Below are 19992 nucleotides of genomic sequence, written 5' to 3'. Positions count from 1 at the left end.
GCTCCAGCTTAGACGGGATTTGTTGAGTGCCTTCCTTTTTATCCTGCTACAGTTTTAATACTGTGAAGATCCCCATGCGCTCTGTTGACTCAAAACTCAGATACTGTGATATGAGAGAGATTCACAGTGTATCAAATGTTTCACCCCAGGTGAACATGCAGTGTCAACATGTGAGAAAAGTTATCACTGAGCAACAGGTTTATACACGACTGTATAAAGGTAGTAAAGATGGAAGTGTTGTTAGTTGACATGGATTCTGTGTTTGCACAGTGAATGTCATTTACAGTTGTCAAAACATTTGATATAGCTATTGAATCTTGCCTAATGGTAAGCTCATTGTGAATTTCTTTTTCTGCAATTATTATATAAAAAAATCAACCCGTTGTTATAGGCCTTACACGATTAAGCACGATTAAGCGCATTCAGATCAAAAGTTTCTGTTTACATAATATATTTCTATGCACTGTGCATAATTGTTTTGTATTAAAACACATGCATGTATATTTTTAGGTAATATTTGCATATATATATTATTTGGCATCAGATTTTTGCACTAAGTGTAAATAGCGGCAGATGCTTGAATAGCAGTAGGTTCTTTTTACACTAAGTAGCCGCATTTATTAGCGATATGCTATTTACGCTAACTGAAATAGCTGTGTTTTCTTTGAATTAAGTTTAAATGTAGTTAGATGCTATTTGTACAAGCAGATACTTTTTTCACCGCAGTATTGTTGTGCATTAAACATTATACAATAATAACCGAGTGTTAATCATTATATTTAAAAATAAGAGTAAAGAGTAACTATTACAATGTCCTTAAAATTACATTTCATTCAGTGTGTAATGTGTATGAATGTAAGCAGTCTGCCAGATGTAGACTCTGAATCACGCGAACGAGTTGTCTGTCGTTCTAATTTCAGTTTCGGGTCAGGTGTGCGTCACTCGGTGTAATGCCACCTACGTTCCATTTGTGAAGCTTTATGCAGTAGACCTATCACAGCAGACAAGACCATCTGACCAATCAGATCAGAGCAGGCTGACAAAAAGGAGGGGATTAAACAGAAGAATAGCCGAAACGAATCATTTAAGATTCAGCCAAGTAGTTAGGTAATAATAACTATACATATTATTATAAAATTAAAAGGTTTTTGCACCTTTATGTAAGTAGCACTTACTTAAGTGTTGGAAACTCCATGAAACAAAGTAGGACCTTAAAAATCACAAAATATTTACTCTTTAAAAGGATGGTAACTTATTGCAATAATAAAGCCCTAAACTTTGTAAAAAAACTTATTTTGAAGTTCTAAATTAATTAACAATAACAGATGACTTCATGATCTGATATGTGAAAGAAAAAGGTGGAAAAAAATAGCGATTTCGGCAAAAGGTGGTTTCCTGCATCAAAGCTATACACACAAATACTGGTGGGCGGATTTAGTGCAAACGGTTTCTACCAACAAGGCAAGCTATTTGTACTCTGTGTAAATAGACACTCAAATATTAATATTTGTATATGAATTATAAGAAACAATATATCTTCAGATTATAATGTACACGTACGCGTTTAAAAAAATACAAAATTGATATGCACAGACTTATATTATGTAAACTTTTAGTCTGGATGTGATTAATCATGATCAATTGTTGTACAGCCCTGTTACAACGGGTTGATTTTTACATAATATTTAGAAAACTACTGCATGAACAACAACAGAAAATGAAATGGATACACCGTTGAAACAATTTGACCATTTCTGCAGTTTGAAAAGAGCAGTGCTTCAATACCGTGGAGCAAAGTTATGCCTGCGATCAGGTTTGTTCAGGTGTTGAGGTTAAATGCTTTTATACAGCACCCACGTTTTCATTTTAGCCTGAAATTGGTAATGTGTTGGTTCCAAAAATTCTGATCTGAGCATCCCTAGCTTTTTTGATAGAAGTAAAAAAAAAGTACTATTATTAAACCATTTGCTACTAAAATTAAACCAGTTAACCCATGTTTGTCTTCACCCCGAGTCACTACAACGCACTATAAAGAATTAATATTAAGTTGTCTGGTTTCTGCTTTTTCCACTTTCCCGTTTCTTTATCATAGAACAAACAGGTGCCGTTGACTTTTATTGCATGCCAGCACGTCTCTGGTGCGTTTCAGGCATGGAACTACAGCTTCCTCTAAGGCCTCCTATTGTGGCATCAATCACAGTTTTTGAGCCCTTCCTGTTTCCTGTTGTTCGCCCCATCCAGCTGGCAGCCCGCCCTGCCTGTCTCTACCTGGAGCCGTGCTATGGGTAGGATGGGTGTCAGTGGCATCAGTGGGCATTTCCCCCAGATGATGACGCCCCTGGGAACATCCGCTTACTATTGTGATCGGGCCAATAGCAGCACATATTTTGGCCTCCAGATTTGGCCATGCTTGTTTGATCTTTGTACTGTTGTTGGAAGCTGTCTGATGATGATTATCTGTGATGTATCAGGAGACACCTACACTTGTGTAAAGATTAGGCTATTGCTGTTGTTGTGCAACTTGCTTTAAAAAATGCATTACCAACTGGGCCTGGGGGTATTTAAGGGATAGTTCGCCAAAAACATCATTATTTATTTACCCTCATGTCATTTCAAACCTGTATGACTTTCTTTCTTCTGCATAACACAAAATGAGATATTTTGAAGAATGTCGGTAACCAATGAACATTGACTTTCATTGACCCATTGACTTTCAATGAACAAACACAAAACCACTAAGACATTCTCAAAAGAGTTATACACAGGTTTGTGATGACTTGAGAGTGAATAGATAATAAAATAATTCTCATTTTGGAGAATGACAGATTTCTATTAATTTGTCAAAGAATTGCTTTGAACACATTGTATGTCCACCTTGCTTTTTCCTTACTGGATTATCAAGTACAGGTCTGACCTGTTTTCAAAGTTTCTAACTGTTCCTCTTCAAGGCATTGTTAACATACATTTGCATGCGTTTGGTTCTAAAGATTTAACCTGTTTTAGTCCTTGACTTTCTTTACTGTTTTAGATTCAATAAGATTAAAGATTTGGACTAGGCACGATCGTCTTTTGTGCTGCCACCTTCTGGTTACTGAAGTAACTACAGGTGTTTGTTCCCTGGTGTTATGGTCTCTCACAGAGCTCTAAAGTGGGACAGCAGTTGTTATATTCAGGTGACAAGTAATGGGTTCTATTGAAGGAACAGTTCACCCAAAAGGATGGCAAATGACGTAGGTTGGGACTTGTTTTGGGGTTTTTATTCGATGGTTGGAAAAGTGGGTTTTGATATTACAAGAGCTGCATGCTTTTGCTCATAATGCCACACTAGTTTTGCTATGGAAATGAATAATTCAAATTGTGTGATTTGAGATTGAAATTCGGATGTTTGAGTAGAAGAGTGTTGTCTATAACTCAGATTTTAATTGTGATTAAGGATGTTGTGTTTATACTATACATGCTAAAACATGGTAAAAACAGTAGTGGGTAAAAGTGATGCATATTTGTACTGTATGCAGAATGGAATGCGGAATGGCCCATCAGGTTAGACTGATCCAGCCTTAAAGTGGAGTCTGAAATATTGTATTCACAAGTTCCACTTGAACGCTCAAATGAAGTCGTGTTAACCAATGAGACACTCTGTATTATAGTTGCAGAGTTATGAGGTTGTTGGGGGAGTGGCGATATCCAAAACCATTGAAAGCAGACAGTTTTCAATAAATGAATGTAGTATTTTGATCATTATATGCAAGATTTATGAATCTTGTGAGGACTAAATAATTAAGACAGGATAGGACAAGTTTCCCAGGTTCCCATGAAGGCAGCATAAACCATCACCAAATGATGTGGATGGTATAAAATGGAGAAAATGTTGAGCGTTTAATGTGGTTATTGAAACACATTTATTTGGCAAAAGGCAACAGCAGAATATCAGAGTAGATGGGTTTTATTCTAATAAACAAAAAACACATAGAATAAAGCTTACATGATATTGTGATAACCCCTAGTGACAGACAACGATTATGAAGTAAACACGGCCAATGAATGTTGGTTTTAAATAGAATGTAATTTATAATCCATTTAACTTTTGCTGTGTGACCTATTTTTGAGTGAGACAAAAGATGAGAAAAAAATGGTTGGACGGCACTTAATTTTATCCATTTTAGATAAATTAGATCATGGGTGTTTTCATAAAGGGATTAATAAATAGGAGTGCTGTGTGACTTCAGCCAAAATAATGTTGTGAAAGACTATATTTTGATAAAAGATTATCATAACATAACTGAAGTAAATGTGTATTAAAGGGATAATAAATCCCCAAATGAATATTCTGTCATCATTTACTCACATTCGAGTTGTTCCAAATCTCTATACCTTTCTTTGTTCTGCTGAGCGCAGAGAAAGATTTTTGGAAGAATACTTGTAACCAGACTGATTTCATGTGGAGTCTAAAGCATGATTACATATTGAACAATGAGAAATCGAGATCCACTGGCAAATAATGGCACTGATACGTTTGTTCTTTTGAAAGATGTAGGATTGGAGTTTGAAGTGTAATCGCTGTGTCCACTAGAGGTCATTATTTGCCAATCTTACACCCAAACTCAGTCTGTATTCAATTTAGATTGAAACCCCACCACGCCTCCCTCACATTTTCCTCGCAATCACATGTTCAGGACTGAATGTATGAACACAACAAACAAACGAATAAGCATTCATGATTTCTCACTGTATCCGTCATGGTTTATCCTCATCCAGTTATGCTGTGTTGTGTGTGCACTTAGCCTCTGGATGTCACATGATTTACATAATGCATTCACCATGCATATTTGCACCCCGTGTGATGAAAAATCCCTTGTTCCAGCCTCACTCTCCCACTCTTTTTGGCACACACACCACTTTATGAAGCCGTTGTCATTAGTATCTATGACTAAATAAGGGTCGAAACGCTCTATGCGAGTATGGGAACATCAAGTTAAGCAAGCCAGATTTCACGCCTCATTGGCAAGTCTGTCGCCCCCTTGAGTGCTGAGGTTTGTTGCCGGCAGAGTAACGCAAGAACGCACGCTAAGTATGTGTAACAGGATTGTTGCCCCCACAGTGTGTTTTCTAAGAATTTTGTGTATGTTTTTGCATACTTGAGTAAGATACGTTTCCGTAGTTCTTATTTGGCAGACACTTTCATCTAAAGGAAGTTTCAGTACAATAAGAAGTTAGTCATACAAGAAAGCTTAATTTAATTGGGCCACACAACAGCTTAGGCGTCTATTCACTTCCTGAAGCTGCATACGGGCAATTGTATGGAAATGTCAAACCTAAAGATGAAAAGTTATAATACTGATAGGTCAGATGTCAATGTTTGGTGGTTTAAATACCCGTGTGAAGCCCCTTTTGAAGTATCTAAAGCATTTTTTGTTTTTAAAGCAGTTTCCCATGGTCAGGTAAGGTAAGTGAATTGTCACATCCATTACAGTCCATATTCCTCATAAATGGGCACATGGAAATTAAAACAATTTTCTGGAAGAACTATACCATTTGCTGGGTATTAGTGCTTCTGGTTGGCGTATTTTAATTCACAAGTACACAAAGTACAAAAACAAAGTATGTTTTCTCTCAAACAAAAGTCATTTTTTGTCAAACCCTGAACACATTTTTTTTCTTCAAACACAGAACACATTTTTTTTCGTCTGTTGAAGGGTAACAATTACACAATTACACATGCAGTGTGTAATGTTGCTGTGTGTGAATGTTAACAGTCTGCTAAGTTGTAAAGCCCAAAGTGAATGAATAACAAAGTTATTGGCTTGGGAAAAAAGGAGTCGGCTCTGAATCACGCGAACGAGTCGTCTGTTATTCTAAATTCAGTTCCGTGTCAGATTTGCGTCTCTCGGTGTAACGCCCGCCTACGTTCCATTTACGACACTGCACGCGGTAGACCAATCAAAGCAGACTAGACCATCTGACCAATCAGATCAGAGCAGGCTGACAGAAAGGAGGGGATTAGTAAAATGAATCGCCGAAAGCGAATCATTTGAGAGTCAGTGAAGAAGTAAGAAAATATAAACCTTGTATATACGTAAACTTGTTGTTGGACACTCCATAAACCAAAGTAGTACCTTAAAAATCATAAAATATTTACTCTTTAAAAAAGAAAACTCAAATTGTTCTGCTGTCTGGACTCTATCATCAGGGGTTTAGTCAAATATAAACAGATCATTGAATATATTGGTTATAAATACATTCTCTGAGAATTTGTATTTCAAGTTTCGACTGAAAATGTCACATGCCTTACGTTAAAATTGCGCACACAGAAAAAGCAATCCCAGCAGAACGCATTGCGACATGTTCAGTGAAAAAACTGGTAATATTGTTATTGCGATTAGTTATCTAATTAAAATTGCACCATTAACGTATCCCATACTTAGCTTAGCGACATGCTAACGTCAAATTCTGCGGCAATAAACTGTGTGTAAAACATCATGCGAGTGACTTTATTTCTGTGTTGATGCCTTGTACACTGTTCCAAATCATAAAAATATGAAGTTTTACTTGGGTCAAGATGTTGCCCGTGTAGGCAGTAGACAGCTCGCTATAAATAAAGCTATACATAGCCAACCAGATAAAGACCTTCAGATGTGAAGTCTGCTGTGGGACACGAAAAAGGCAGACGAGGACGAAGATAGAAAGGCAAATAAGAAATTTTATACTGGCTGAATATGTGTTTGTTTTTACTCAGAAGAGACTTGACCGCATTAAGCTCCCATTACCCGCAACGTCGCACTGATACGCAACACAATCGCGGGTTCCGCATGTCAAACGTGCTTGAACAGAGGGCCCCTGCGGCTTTGATCTTCCTCCCGTAGACTGTATGTTGGGAAGCTTTTGATCTGTTAAATGATCTGACCTGTTTTAGCAGTATTATGGGCCATGTTTATGCGTGTGTGTTTTGGCGGTTAGTCCGACCTCGCTCAGTTGCAATTTATTGCCCGACTTTTTCAGTCGCATTAGCGTTTATTGTCATGACGTCAACCAAAGCCCTCCAACAATAGCGCACAGAGAACAGGGACATATTTCTGCAAGTAAATATATTGGGTGTGATCTCGACCCAGAACATTGTGGTAACTCTCAGCCCATATAATTTCAATGGAGGCACAGTGCGGTAAACTTGTTTTTTTGCGCAGAGAAACTTTTGCTCAAACAGATGGTGTCAACAGATGTCAGATGGCTTCGAGATGTGGTTCTGTTTCTTAAACGACACACACGCACAGAGAACCGCGAGCCAAAACTTAAACTTGAGTGGGATGTTTTGATGGAAATCATCTTAACCTTCTACCTGTCTCCGTTTTGTCTTCAGTGTTTTAGGACGTTATGCTGTAAAGGACCTCCCACTCCCAGACCAGAGTATGACGTGGTTTGCATAGGTCTGACAGGCTCCGGGAAGACCAGTCTGCTCTCCAGACTTTGCAGTGAGGCAGCGGACAACATCGTTCCTACCACAGGTCAGCCCACCATCACAGAGCCAGACGTGACTGAAAAACACAAACACAGATTTCTGCACTTCCTCCTCACCAAACACTTTATATACTTCCTCTTATTACTTTCTCGTAAAGGTTTGACCAAACTAGGTTTTTGTAACACCATTGGTGTATTTATGACTTTGTCACAACTTGAGAAAAACAGAAAAGGTTCTGTTGTAGCCTGCAAATATTTATTAGGTAGCAAAGTTTTGATCAAAGTTCTTCATAAAACGCCTATAGAAGATATTTGCGTGCTTAAATCGTACTGTTTTGTTTTTTACACACTTGCACACGACCACCCAGGTGTGCCGGGGGTGTTTGTTTGTTTCTGACTTTCTTTTATTAAATCCTCACGGTCTGTAATTTTTGTTCAACTTTCATTTGCAGGTTTTAGCATTAAAGCCGTGCCGTTCCAGAACGCCATTTTAAACGTCAAGGAACTCGGAGGTAAATGCACTCTGTTGTTAATGATTTTTCAACTGCATCATTATTGTCATCAGCCAGCACCTATGGACACATCTGTTGTCATTTCAATGCATTTCAACTTCTGAAAAGTAAACTTTGGCAACCCAGCACAGGCTATATAAACGTTATTTGACACAGATGTGACTCGGGGACCCAACCCCAAATGATGCAAAATCATTTCTTTGATGACTGATAGTTTGCTCTTCAAGGTAAATTGGAAGCGGCGGTGCTTGGATGCCGCACGCAAAGGGAAATGTTTTAGATGTCACTCGTTCACTGAACCCACAGCCATCTTGGCCTGCTTTTCCGTTTTCGTGTGAGTGATGGGCTGCCGCTTTGAATCCGTCTTTAGGATGAGTGAGCGATGATGTGAAAAGGAGGGCGTCGTAGATGCATAGAGCTCTGGGGGAAGGGAGGCTCCATAGGTGAGGTGACAAAGTTGGATACGTGCTGTAAATAAGATTAATGAAGAGCGAGGAAATACAGTTCTACCTGGTCCAACATGATGAAAATTAATATTTAAAGGGATAGTTCATCCAGAAATGAAAAGTTGATTATTATTTACTTGCCCTCATATCATTATTAAGTGATATGATTTTTTGTTCTGAGGTTTGAGAAATTTAGCAATGTTTTGATGTTGCGGTTTTCCATATAATGTAAGTGAATGGTGACCGGTGATATCAGTTTGTTTCTTGCACAAAGCTGATGGTTTCTTCAAAGGCTTTAACAATATTGTGGCACGACATGTCGCAATAAAAAAATTGAACTAATCAAGTGTATAGCTTGAATGAACTGTATGTCACTTCAGAAAAAAAAGCGTAATGTAAAACTTAAAGACTGAAAAAAGCTTTTAGTTCTGCGTAGGACCTACGCCGTAGTATTTACGCCGTAGCCAATGTGTCGGTTATCATTTATACTTCTATGTCATTGTCTGCATCGACAGGCAATGACAACTAGGAGTCACGCGCGTGTTGCTTGTGTAACCAAGGCAAGAGCCGAAGAAGCAGCTCGCTTGAGAAGCATTAGCATTAATAGCGGCAAATAAACAGTCACTTTTGTTGCAGATTTGAGATGTTTAATACAAAAGCACAAATATTTTACATAGATAATTCATTTGGATATGCGTCAAGTTTTTTTTACCTGAGGGAGGAGTTCAAACAGACCAATCCTAGCGAATGCGGTCTACGTAGGGTCTGCTTTGAGTTGACGCTTGCCAAGCTACGGCGTAGGGTACGCAGCTCTGGTAAGCTACTGGTAAGTAGGTTACGGCGTAGGTCCTATGCACGACTATTGATATAGTTTGCCAAAATGTTGAATGTATGTTTAGGAGTTTTTATTCGGTTGTTCAGCAGTTAACAACATATTTTATTTATTTTTACATAATTGACTACATGAATTATGAAAAGGTATTTTTTATGTATTATACGTTGTATTTAATAATAATATAAATACATAATAATATGTGATATAATGTTGAAATTTATTAAAGACATATGATAATCGTGGTTAATAAACTTGATCTCAGTATTTCCCAGTATTTTTGTCATAATTGAGGAGCAAGTTCTCTCTTAGGGTTAAGCTTTCTTAACGCGGGCGTACACGGTGCGATTTATTGCTGTCGTATGAGGTGATTTTTTTCCAATCGTGAGTCAATCGCTGATGTTCGTATGGTGGTGGCTCGTATTTTGTGCGAGGAATTACGAGCCGAGCAGAGTGCCTCAAGATCTCTCCCGACTTCCCGATCATTTTTAAACATGACGAAAAAGTTTGGGAGCTATCGGATTGAAACCGTGAGATGTATGCTGTCGAACAAGCCGGTTTGTTGAACTATCTGAAATCGACCTTCAGGAGTTAATATTTGCACAAACTTGCGTGACATGCTATGATTGATATGATATCCTCCGTGACCACACGCTCGAACAGATACGATATTACCTCAAGTTGTTTTTGAAGAACAGAAAGTCCATGCTGTTCTCTGCTCTTCAACCAAATTCGTTGCCATCCTCTTTTTATTTTATTTTTTATTCTTTCGCAAGCCATTTCTTCCACAAAGAAAGCAATCTCTTCTTCTGCCTCCATGTTTTAAGCGCGGAAACTTTGTGCGATTGCTTGGGAAATCGGCAGGTCGTACAATTGTGTCATGTATCACTGCCTCCGTACACTTCTCAGTTTTTACTCACTCGTGACGTGTGCATGGACACCATCAGAATTCTCACCCGGCTCTTATTATTTTCTTGATTAGAATTTTATATTGAAACTCTCATTAATAAAAATTTCACAAAATTATAGTTACAATTTCGTAAATAATTTTACCTGGTAAATTGTTATTAATTTACTTATAGAAAGTTTAATTAAACCTCAAACGTTGTCCAAACTATAAAGATAAAAAACGTGTTATTGAAAATTGTTTTTGAAATTACATCTGGTTTTAAATTTCAGAATATTGTGATACTTTTGTATTGTGAACCCAGTGTTGTGAATTGTAATAAATCCTGAGCTGAGTGGTTTCTCCCCTGTTTGTTATGACGCTTTAAGAGCCCCTCGGCCAACATTTGTGACCCAGTCTTATCATCTAATTGTGAGGATCAAAGTTTGATTTCAATCATTAAATTTACTATGATTTAATTTTTTACATGATCTTACTTGGTCGGTATTAAATATATCAAGGATATTTTTTTCACAGAATATTTTCAGTATTTTATGTAGAACTCAGAAAATCACAAAAAAAATCTCTTTTGGTGGGTTTCACATGCAGGGTCATATTAAGGTTCTTTCATATAATGGGAATGAAAAGCATGAACAGATTTTGTGCTCTGTGGAAAGACGAAATTCTGATGAAATGTACAAATGCAGTTGAGTAAACGATGGTCATTATTGGTTAAAATACCTTTTCAAGTGAAACGGTGAGAAAAAGAATGTTAAATGATCTTCAAGCTGATTAACCTTCCAATTCTCCTTGAAAATCTGCCCAATTACGTTCTGTTTTCCTTTTAAGCACTTGAGAAACCTCCCCTCCAGACCTCTGAAGAGTTCAGCTCAATGTCAGGGGCCTGCAGAGTGTGACCTCCTTTTCCCCAAAAACATCAGGCTTGGGTTACGACAGGGACATTAACCTTGAACCTGACGCGGAAAGCTCATGTCACACTTTATTGATGGAGGTTGCGCGCCGACGTGACACGCTCGCCCTCCTGTCGTTTCCGCCGCGGCCGTCGAGACGGTTTACCCATGTTATTGGTTGGTCTGCTCATCTGGCCCGTGTTTTGGGTCGGCGTGAGTGATGTCAGGAAGCCAGGAGACGTTCAAAGCGCCGTGCCGTCTGCGCGCGTTTCCCAACAGTATCACGATGACACCCTGTGTGATCTAGCAGGCTGACAGGCGCAGCGGAGAGGAGGCACCACATGCTCACATTTACCATCTCGCGACGGCCATCTGAAAGCACTTAGCAGGCTCTCCCTCTCTCTCTCTATCTCGATTTCTCTCTCTTCGTTTCTCTGGACCCCGGCCATGATGTAATGATTTCTGCGAAAATGTGCTTTAGTTGCATTATCACATGAGATTGTAATGCACCAGTCAGTTGCTGATAAACGCCGCTGCGTTCCGTCACATTGTTCTCTGCGTGATGCACATGTTTACCCGTTGAAATGAAAGTAAACGGCTGGTTTTCAAAGCCCTTGCTTCAACAAGACCTCCCAGCTGGGACTTTTTTTAACACGCAGCCAGTAGATGGAGCCTCGTAGTTGCATCGAATCAAAGAAGCAAGTTCATCCCATGACCCACGTAGAAAACGGCTTGTTTAAGTCGACCGATTTCACGTGAATATTTAATGGCGCTTTTTATAATGGCAACAACAGATCAAACGCTTGTTAACTAGACGAGTCATCGTCGGACATGGCCGGTCTGTGAGGATCACAAATATTTATTGTGAGTCACAACTTGTGCTGCACAAAACATTATTTCTTTGGCCGGGTATCGCAGAGCGTGTTTGCTGTTGCTGTCAAGGTTGCATGACAGCCTTTGGAAAGCTGTTGCCGAATACCGCGGTGGATCATTCCAAACGGGAAGCATTAGATTGTTCGTCATACACGGCGATGATATCGGCCACTTGAGTGCTGCAACCCAATCTGATAGGTGGAGCGAGTTACAGAGCGATCCACAACAGTTTTAGTGGCGATAATTTGGCGAGGCATGACTAAGAGCTCAGTTTGTGGTGTGACAAAGCACTCAGAAGTTTGCGAGCGGAACCATTAAATTCGAGTCCGGCGAAGAGCGGTCGTGGAACGACGCACAGATGCTTAGCGTCAAGCAAATAGCTTGTACGTTCTGGCAGGACTTCAAGAGCTTTGAATTAAGCTGTTGGTTAATCTCTGGCGTTGATAGAACATGTCACCAATTTATTAGAGACTTGCTAGCAAACATATCGGCGCGGTAGGCGATGCACACGAAGCATGCACGCAATTAATGCCGCGCACTCCATTAGTAGAGCTCACGAGGACGAGTGGTATAGACAAACCGGGCTCTGTTTTTTTTCCCGGTTAGGGTACTGGCCCACTGTGACTCATTTTAACCAAAGCCATGCTGCGCTTGTGTGTCTTGGTGGCCACATTTTTGTACCCCTAAATTGCTGCGCGCAAGAGAAACCATATGTTCACTGTAAAAGTGGGCCCATTTGAACTGTGCTGTAGACTGGCCATCAGAAGAAACCATTTTAATATGCTCTCAGGGTCGACTTTAAAGGAGCGTTGTTGCGTCGAGCGCTCTTCGTTTGAACACGGCTTTTCCCCACAGGCTTTCCCCGAGCTGGAGTGCAAGTTGGCATGCGTGCTTGAGGTCGTAAAAATACATAATGCAATATCCGCACTGGTTTTTGAAAGGAGGTACGGGTCCTCACCAAATGCATTCCAGCAATGATCGAATTGAAACTGTGTCGAAATACACCATAGCGCTCAGTTGCCAAGAGCTTTTTATTGAAGCTCTCGTGTCTTAAAGCTCACCATCTGATTTACATTTTGCAGCCACCTTCTTTTTTTCGGCGAAGGGGTTAATGTGTTTATTAAATGTTATGACTTCCTCGCGAGACCCTGATGGTGTGAAACCGTGTGTTTTTGTTGCAGGAGCGGACTCAATAAAGAAGTACTGGAGCCGGTATTACCAGGGTTCCCAGGGGGTGGTTTTCGTCTTGGACAGCGCTTCGTCCGAGGAGGATATGGAGGTGGCACGTACAGAGCTCCACTCGGCACTGCAGCATCCTCAGCTTTGCACGCTTCCGTTCCTCATCCTAGCCAACCACCAGGACAAACCCGCCGCCCGCTCCGTACAAGAGGTAACCCGATCCTAGATCCTCGTCTAATAATTTCCTTCCTCATCCCGGCTCAACATCGGGACAAACCTGCCGTCTGCACAAGACGTAACTTAATACTCACTTAATACTCGCCCAGTTCTTCCCATCGCAGTCGTTCTGGCCCACCACCAGAACAAACCTTCTGCGCCCGCTCAGAGAAAATTGTAACCAGAGACCCCCTTTACACTCAACCCTTCAGCATCCTCGGGTCTGCACGCTTCCCGTCTACATGGTGGACGACCACCGGGGCAAACCTGCCGCCTGCTCTAAACAAGCAGTAACCTAACGCTCACATAATACCACCGTTTAAGAGGAATCACATAATACTTATGTCAAAAAGGAACCTAATATCATTGCTTTTCACAAGAAGAGAAAGCTACAGAGAAAAAACATGCAAAAAGCAGAATGTTATATACAAACCATATCTAATATTGCACAATTGAAATGCAAGATTAACTTTTACACACTCATGGTCACTTAGTATGCACGGTTTGCAAGGTTTAGGTTGCCAATGCAACTGTGTTATTTTATTTTTTATCACAACATTAAAGCCATCATGATTATGATATTTGGCTGACGATTATTTGTCTTATAAATCATTGCGATCATGCCGATTAATCGTTTGTTTTTTACGGCTTTGACAATTATGTGTCACACTTTTTTGTGCCTCATTCATTGAATAATTGTCATACAATGTTGTGATTATTTAATGAAATAAATTTGCAGCACATGAATAATAAATCAAAAATCTTTTAATGTTTTATTGACCACATTTACATGGACATCAGTAATCAAATTGTTAGCTTTATTCTGAGTAAGCTAAAATTACGATGAAGGTGTTTCCATTAGTTGCTTTAAGAATATACCTTTAATTTTCCTGTTTTACATGTTACGCTACATAGTTCGATTAATGGCATACATTATTACGTCCATAAGCGTCGACGTTCCCTCCATAATTTCATGTATCAACAAACAGTTAGTCTTCCCCATGGTACCACATACAGTTTTTGTTGTTTCATTTATTTTCTAGAATTGTTTCCCATTCGGACCAAAAATTCGCTTTTTTGCTTGAAGCCATGTTGATGGCCGTAAAACGAAGCAGGCTGTCCACTGCCACGCTTGTGCGTAACCTGTCGCAAAGTGCCGCGAAAGTTCCTACACGCCGTAGTTACATTACTATACCGCACTTGGATAATGCGACTAAAACAGGAGTACTCCACCCGTCTTAATTCGTTTTGCGTTTACTACGATTATGAGTTTAGACGGATTCAGCTAATCAAAAAAGCTATGTTTAAACGATCCATTCTTTATCGCAATATTGTCTAAATCATGTTAATATTGGATCATTGTTGTCCATGTAAACGTAGCAATTTATTTATTTGACTACAATTTATTTTGTTGTCGTTGAAAATAATAGAGCTCTTCCTTGTGTCCTATTTAAGCAATAATTACAGTGGCATTAAATAACGTAAAATAATAGCAGTTACGTCATTGTGATTTGTGACAGCCCTTCATATTGTAAACCCAGCTGTCTGTTTGCTTGTCTTTTTGTTAATCGGCCATTAACGACAAGGCCAACATCAGTAGCTTGATTTCGTCCTCTGGTTGGGACGGCGGTGTTTCGCCTGCAGTTTGTGTCTCTGGGGATGGAGTTGTTGTTTGCAAACACTGACAGGCCACAAGACATTCTCCCACAGATCTACACGACTCAGCTTACCAACTTTCTCAGGCTTTTTCCACAATAAGGCATTGTGTTGTCGAGAGCCCCAAAGAATCGGTGGTGTGGAGAAACACTACAGCTGTTGTCTCCTCTCATAAGCGTATATTCATTTTCCTGCGATCCCTTCGAACATCGTTTCAAACGCAACCGGCACCAAAATGAAGATGAAGTGCTCACTGGTGTTAGTAATAGCAAACAGTCGGTATGCGTGGCATGTCTCTGCCGTCGCATTTCTATTTTAATGATCCCCTTGTCACTTTTATGTTTGGCGGATTGAGTTACTCAGACTGTGTGTCTTTGCTGTTTGTGTGTGTGTAAGAGTCACTTGGACTGTACTGCTCGGATGAGTTTGTGTGTCCGCCCACATCTGCTCCGAGTAGAGAAATCGGTCCATGGGCTGCAGGGTATCGCCCAATGCACAGAGCGCTAATGAACCGGCTGAGAAGCGGTCCTGAGTGAGCAGTAAATATCGGCCTTTGGAGAATAACGCATCCCATTTCACTGATGTGTGTCAAAACGGGGCTTTGCAGTTGGCAGTCGCACTCGCTCGCTTTGCTGGATATGCAACTTGGGTTGCACAAGACGCGGCCGAGATAGGAGCCGACCAGCTTGTTTTCCATTAAATTGCTCTCAATCGATTTCAAACTGGATCAGATCTCATGGACCTCCTATGGGCACAAAACAGTTTTTTGGGGATCGAGTGAGAATTCGCTGCCAACATTTGTTGTAAACTGAACCCGCTGTTGAATTGAATTATGTTACATTTTTGACGCAACAATTCTTTTGCAACAAAAAAGACAAATGTTTTTGCTAAATCTGATTTTCCAGTCTTTGATGTTAATTGATCAATGTCACCACTATTTTAGAAGAGTATATATATATATTTATTTATTTGTTTTTGGCTGTCTACTTGGAACAATGCTGCAGTTGTCAAAAATGTTGTCCACCAGCCAATAACAGAGCTGTTCTGAAGTCTTGGGCCAATAAGAAAACTCTGCACTGCAAAACAGCTTTGACGCTAAATGTTTTCTTGAAACACAATGCTCCCTATATACTACATCTTCTGCAAACGCTAGTCTATGGAGACATGTCAGATGTTTTGTTTTTACCAGATATAAATTGCAAAGACTCAACCTATCAAATGCAGGTTTGGTTCACATCCCACTTGCCAGCGTAAACCTGTTTATTCATCGGTGTTAACTGTTATGTATCATCTGTCTTTTTACGGATGATCATGACATTGTCAAAACGTGTATTCGTAACCTTAAGGTCATTTAAAAAATAACATTATGACCTGGAATTAGAGCTGCACCAATACTAAATTTCTCCACCGATACTATTGACGATTATATATCGATAGAGTGATATCCGCTGATACCGATTCAAAATCAATATTTCGTAACTTTCTAAATGTTAATAATGACTATTAATATTGAAAATCAAGCAGGTGTTGTTCCTTAACATATTCTAAATACAGAGCACAAGTTCATTCCAATGAACTGTCTTCTTTTGATTGACAGGATATATCGGCCCTGATCATCGGCCGATAGTGGAAATATTACTTTATGGACCGATATCGGTTTTTAGCCGATATGTCGGTGCATCTCTACATGGAATCTATCCATTAACTTTTTAAGGTACCCAGCACTGGGACAGTCAATCTAGTTGTGGATTTTTGATAGTGTGAAATAAAGCAAATGGTAACACTTCACAAATAGGTGCGATTTATTAACATTAGTAAGTGCATTAGCCAACATTAGCTAACAATGAACAATTAAGTTGTTCAGCATTTATTAATCCTTGTTAATGTTAGTTCATCCCAATACAGTTATTCATGTTAGTTCATGTTGCATTAACTTATGTTTACAGTGACAACATTTGATTTTAATAATGTATTAGTAAACGCTGAAATTAGCATGAATTAATATTAATTAATGCTGTATAAGTATTGTTCATTGTTAGCTAATGCATTAACTAATTGTAAACAAATAGCACCTTATTGTAAAGGGTTACAAATTTATATTTACATTCCAAATTTGTGGTCAAGGAATAACCAGTTTGTAGTGGAAGTGCATACCGTTTATGTTGTGCTATAGTTTTCAGAAATATTATCGCTCAACGCTACGCTCTCGCTCCGCTCACATGCTCTGCTGGCGGGCCAGTTTTTGCAGCCTGTTGCCGACCCCTGCTATAGACTGAACATGTTATATCCGTGTGCATGTACCACTTTCACAGATTCACATTTTTAGAGGTTACATTTAGATGATATGGTTGGTATGGTATGGTTTCAGTTTTTTTGAAACCTCTTAACAAAGAGAAAAAATGCATAAATGTTTTCTGTTGTTATGAAAACCCTGTTTCGTAAAAAGTCCCTGAAGTTAAATTGAAAGCATTGCTTTGCTTAAGAATAACTAAAGGGAATGTATGAATGAAGTAAAATAAAATCATCATGAAAATGAACTGTAAACAATAATAATTTCCCTAATAATAGCTCAGTTTGGTGAGGTTAGTGTTGCGTTTGCCTTCTTTAAGTATGTTTATGCCCCATATCATACAGTTAGATTCCTTGTGTTCTGGTTATATCTTCAAAAGCTGCTTTTCTGAATCCTATTTATGACGTCCAGCTTAACCAACCGTTTTCAGAGCGCACAGGCTCTACAAGAGTAGCTTGGAGATTGCAGACCGGCGACAGTACTTTAGTCAGCTTTGTTTCTCATTGGACATCTTGTTCCACGTTACGGTCATAAATTTACAGAGCAGTGATACTGTAAGCCAGGTGTCCAAGATAATCATGTGTCACATCCTTAAATTAATCCCCTTTATGCACAACGTCATACATATTCAGACAGACATTTTTATTCTGCAGCTGCATCATGTCTCTTTCTGTTTTTTTCAAGCGTCCCACAATGAGCATTGCGTTTTAAAGATGGCACGTCAAGTTAATAATAGTTCAACTTTTAAGAATGAGAGCACTGGGTCCTTTTCCAATCGGTAGAGCTCTAACTGTTTTTAACGCTGAACAAAGAAGCACATCTGATTGGTGTCAGGCGAACGCGAAACCAAACTAAATATACAGAGCTTCCTTAAAGCTACAATCTGTTAGTTTTCCCTCTCTATCGCCATCTCTGTTTGAAACCTAAAATAGCAGGTTCATTTTTTTGTACTTTACGTAAGTTAAAATTAAATCAGACAGCTCAAATGATCAATCATTATTGCAAGATTTATGTAAAGGTTTTTGATGATTTGTATTTTTTAACCAAAAATGATTAGGAATTGGAACTTTAAAGCCGATATGTTGAGTTGCTTTTTAGGAAATCCAATGACTTACCGATTTAGACAATTTTGCATAGCAATAATAAAGACCTGCTTGGAACAGTTTGACATTTATTTTTTCCTGAAAATCTTAGGTTTGCAGCTTCTGCTTTCAATAAAAAATGGAAACAGTTGGGTTTTGTAAACTGGGAAAAAAAAAATTTTTTTGGAGGACCCTCTTGCAGTGACTGCTAGATTAATGCCTGTGTTTTCGTCTGAGCTTTATGAAGACGGGACGAAAAAAGTATATTTAGTACCTGTTGAGATATACGAGTGTGAAAACAATACAAACTGTTAAACAATGTGACATCGGGGAACAATTGTACTGATATTGAATTACCCAGTGTGCGGCAATATCAACAACCAAATGAAATATTACCCATAATTCTCTCTTTCACATGTGCGAACTTGAGCCAAGATGGCCAGAAGCTTTAATTGTGGTTGCTCGAGGGGACAAAAGGAAGTGACTAAAAGTTATTTTCAAGATTGAGATATAAAATGTAACAAGGCGTTCAGTTTCCTGAAGATCTGGAGATCTGTCAGCGCATTAAAGATGTATTCAGAAGGGAAGTGTTGGCCCTTAACACAAAAGCAGACTGCAGTCTGATGCAGGAGGTGATGCGAGAGACCAGTCGAGTTGAGTCTTCCTCACCCCCCTGTGGTCACACAGCGATCCGGGTCCAAACAACAGAGCCGTTTGTTGTTTTCCTCGGGGGCTCGGAATTCGCTCAGCCGACATTGGCATGGGTTTTAGCGTTGGGTGCCAAGGCCAATGTCTGATGAGCAGGAGAAACACCATGCTCTCTCATACCACACACACTCACTCCACTGTCTGGGTGTCTGTCTGGCTTTACACCCCTTCCACAGTCTCTCGTGTTATTCGCTGTGGGAAAGATTGCTGCTGTCCGTCTCTCTCTTTTTCTCATTATGTGAAGAGGTGCTGGAACCTGACGGGCTTCGTTCTTTAGAGCAACTGTCTAGAAGTTCAAAAGGTGTATATTTTTCTCAAGTTTTTATTCCGAATTTGGTTCTGAATTGTCAGCAGTGCAACTATATTAGGGCTGTCACGATATCAGGTTTTAACTATTTTATTTTGTGTTTTCTCTGTTTGGCAAAAAATTAAACTGCTCTAAATCACAATCATTTAAGGGGAACTCCACCCAAATATGAAAATCCTGCCATGAATTACCATTATTAAGCCTAGGACATCTGTTCATCTGCTCAACACAAATTAAGATTGACAGCAAGGTAACTGACATTCTGCACTTCGAAGGTCCGTTGCATTTCTGTCTATTGGCAGGAGTCAGAAAGCTCCCGAACCTCATCGAAACTATCTTAATTTGCGTTGCGAAAATGTCAATGGCTTGTCGAACGACTTGAAGGTAATTCATGGCGGCATTTTCAATTTTCAGCGCAGTTCCCCTTTAAGCCAAAATGTTGAATGTGCAATACCCCTAACTATTATGTTGGAATGTCAACTTTTCATTACAATATGATCATGTGTAATATGCAAGGGATAATCAATGGCTAACCGCACAATAAAATGTCACGAAACCTCCCCTTTCAGCTACATTCTATCCCAGTGTCGTGTTTGAAACATGCAAGTAAATTGGCCGTGAACGCTGTGAGAAGAAGAGCCGTTA

General features: G+C 39.4%; 1 protein-coding gene across 4 annotated transcripts in view; it reads left to right on the top strand.

Annotated features, from left to right (window-relative positions):
* arl15b (ADP-ribosylation factor-like 15b) overlaps positions 1-19992 on the top strand; it is a 49432-nt gene that overhangs the window by 16141 nt on the left and 13299 nt on the right. For 3 of the 4 annotated variants that reach the window (XM_056736290.1, XM_056736287.1, XM_056736288.1), the window contains 3 exons: positions 7352-7496; positions 7902-7961; positions 13091-13299. In XM_056736290.1, coding sequence (XP_056592268.1) covers positions 7352-7496; positions 7902-7961; positions 13091-13299 — 414 coding nt within the window. The remainder of the gene's footprint in view (positions 1-7351; positions 7497-7901; positions 7962-13090; positions 13300-19992) is intronic. The other variant, XM_056736289.1, reaches the window with a different exon arrangement.

The sequence above is a fragment of the Triplophysa dalaica genome, chromosome 22 (genome assembly GCF_015846415.1).
Source record: "Triplophysa dalaica isolate WHDGS20190420 chromosome 22, ASM1584641v1, whole genome shotgun sequence".
In the NCBI taxonomy this organism is placed as follows: Eukaryota; Metazoa; Chordata; class Actinopteri; order Cypriniformes; family Nemacheilidae; genus Triplophysa; species Triplophysa dalaica.
Note: the sequence above shows the minus strand (reverse complement) of the source record. Positions and strands in the feature narration are given on the sequence as shown.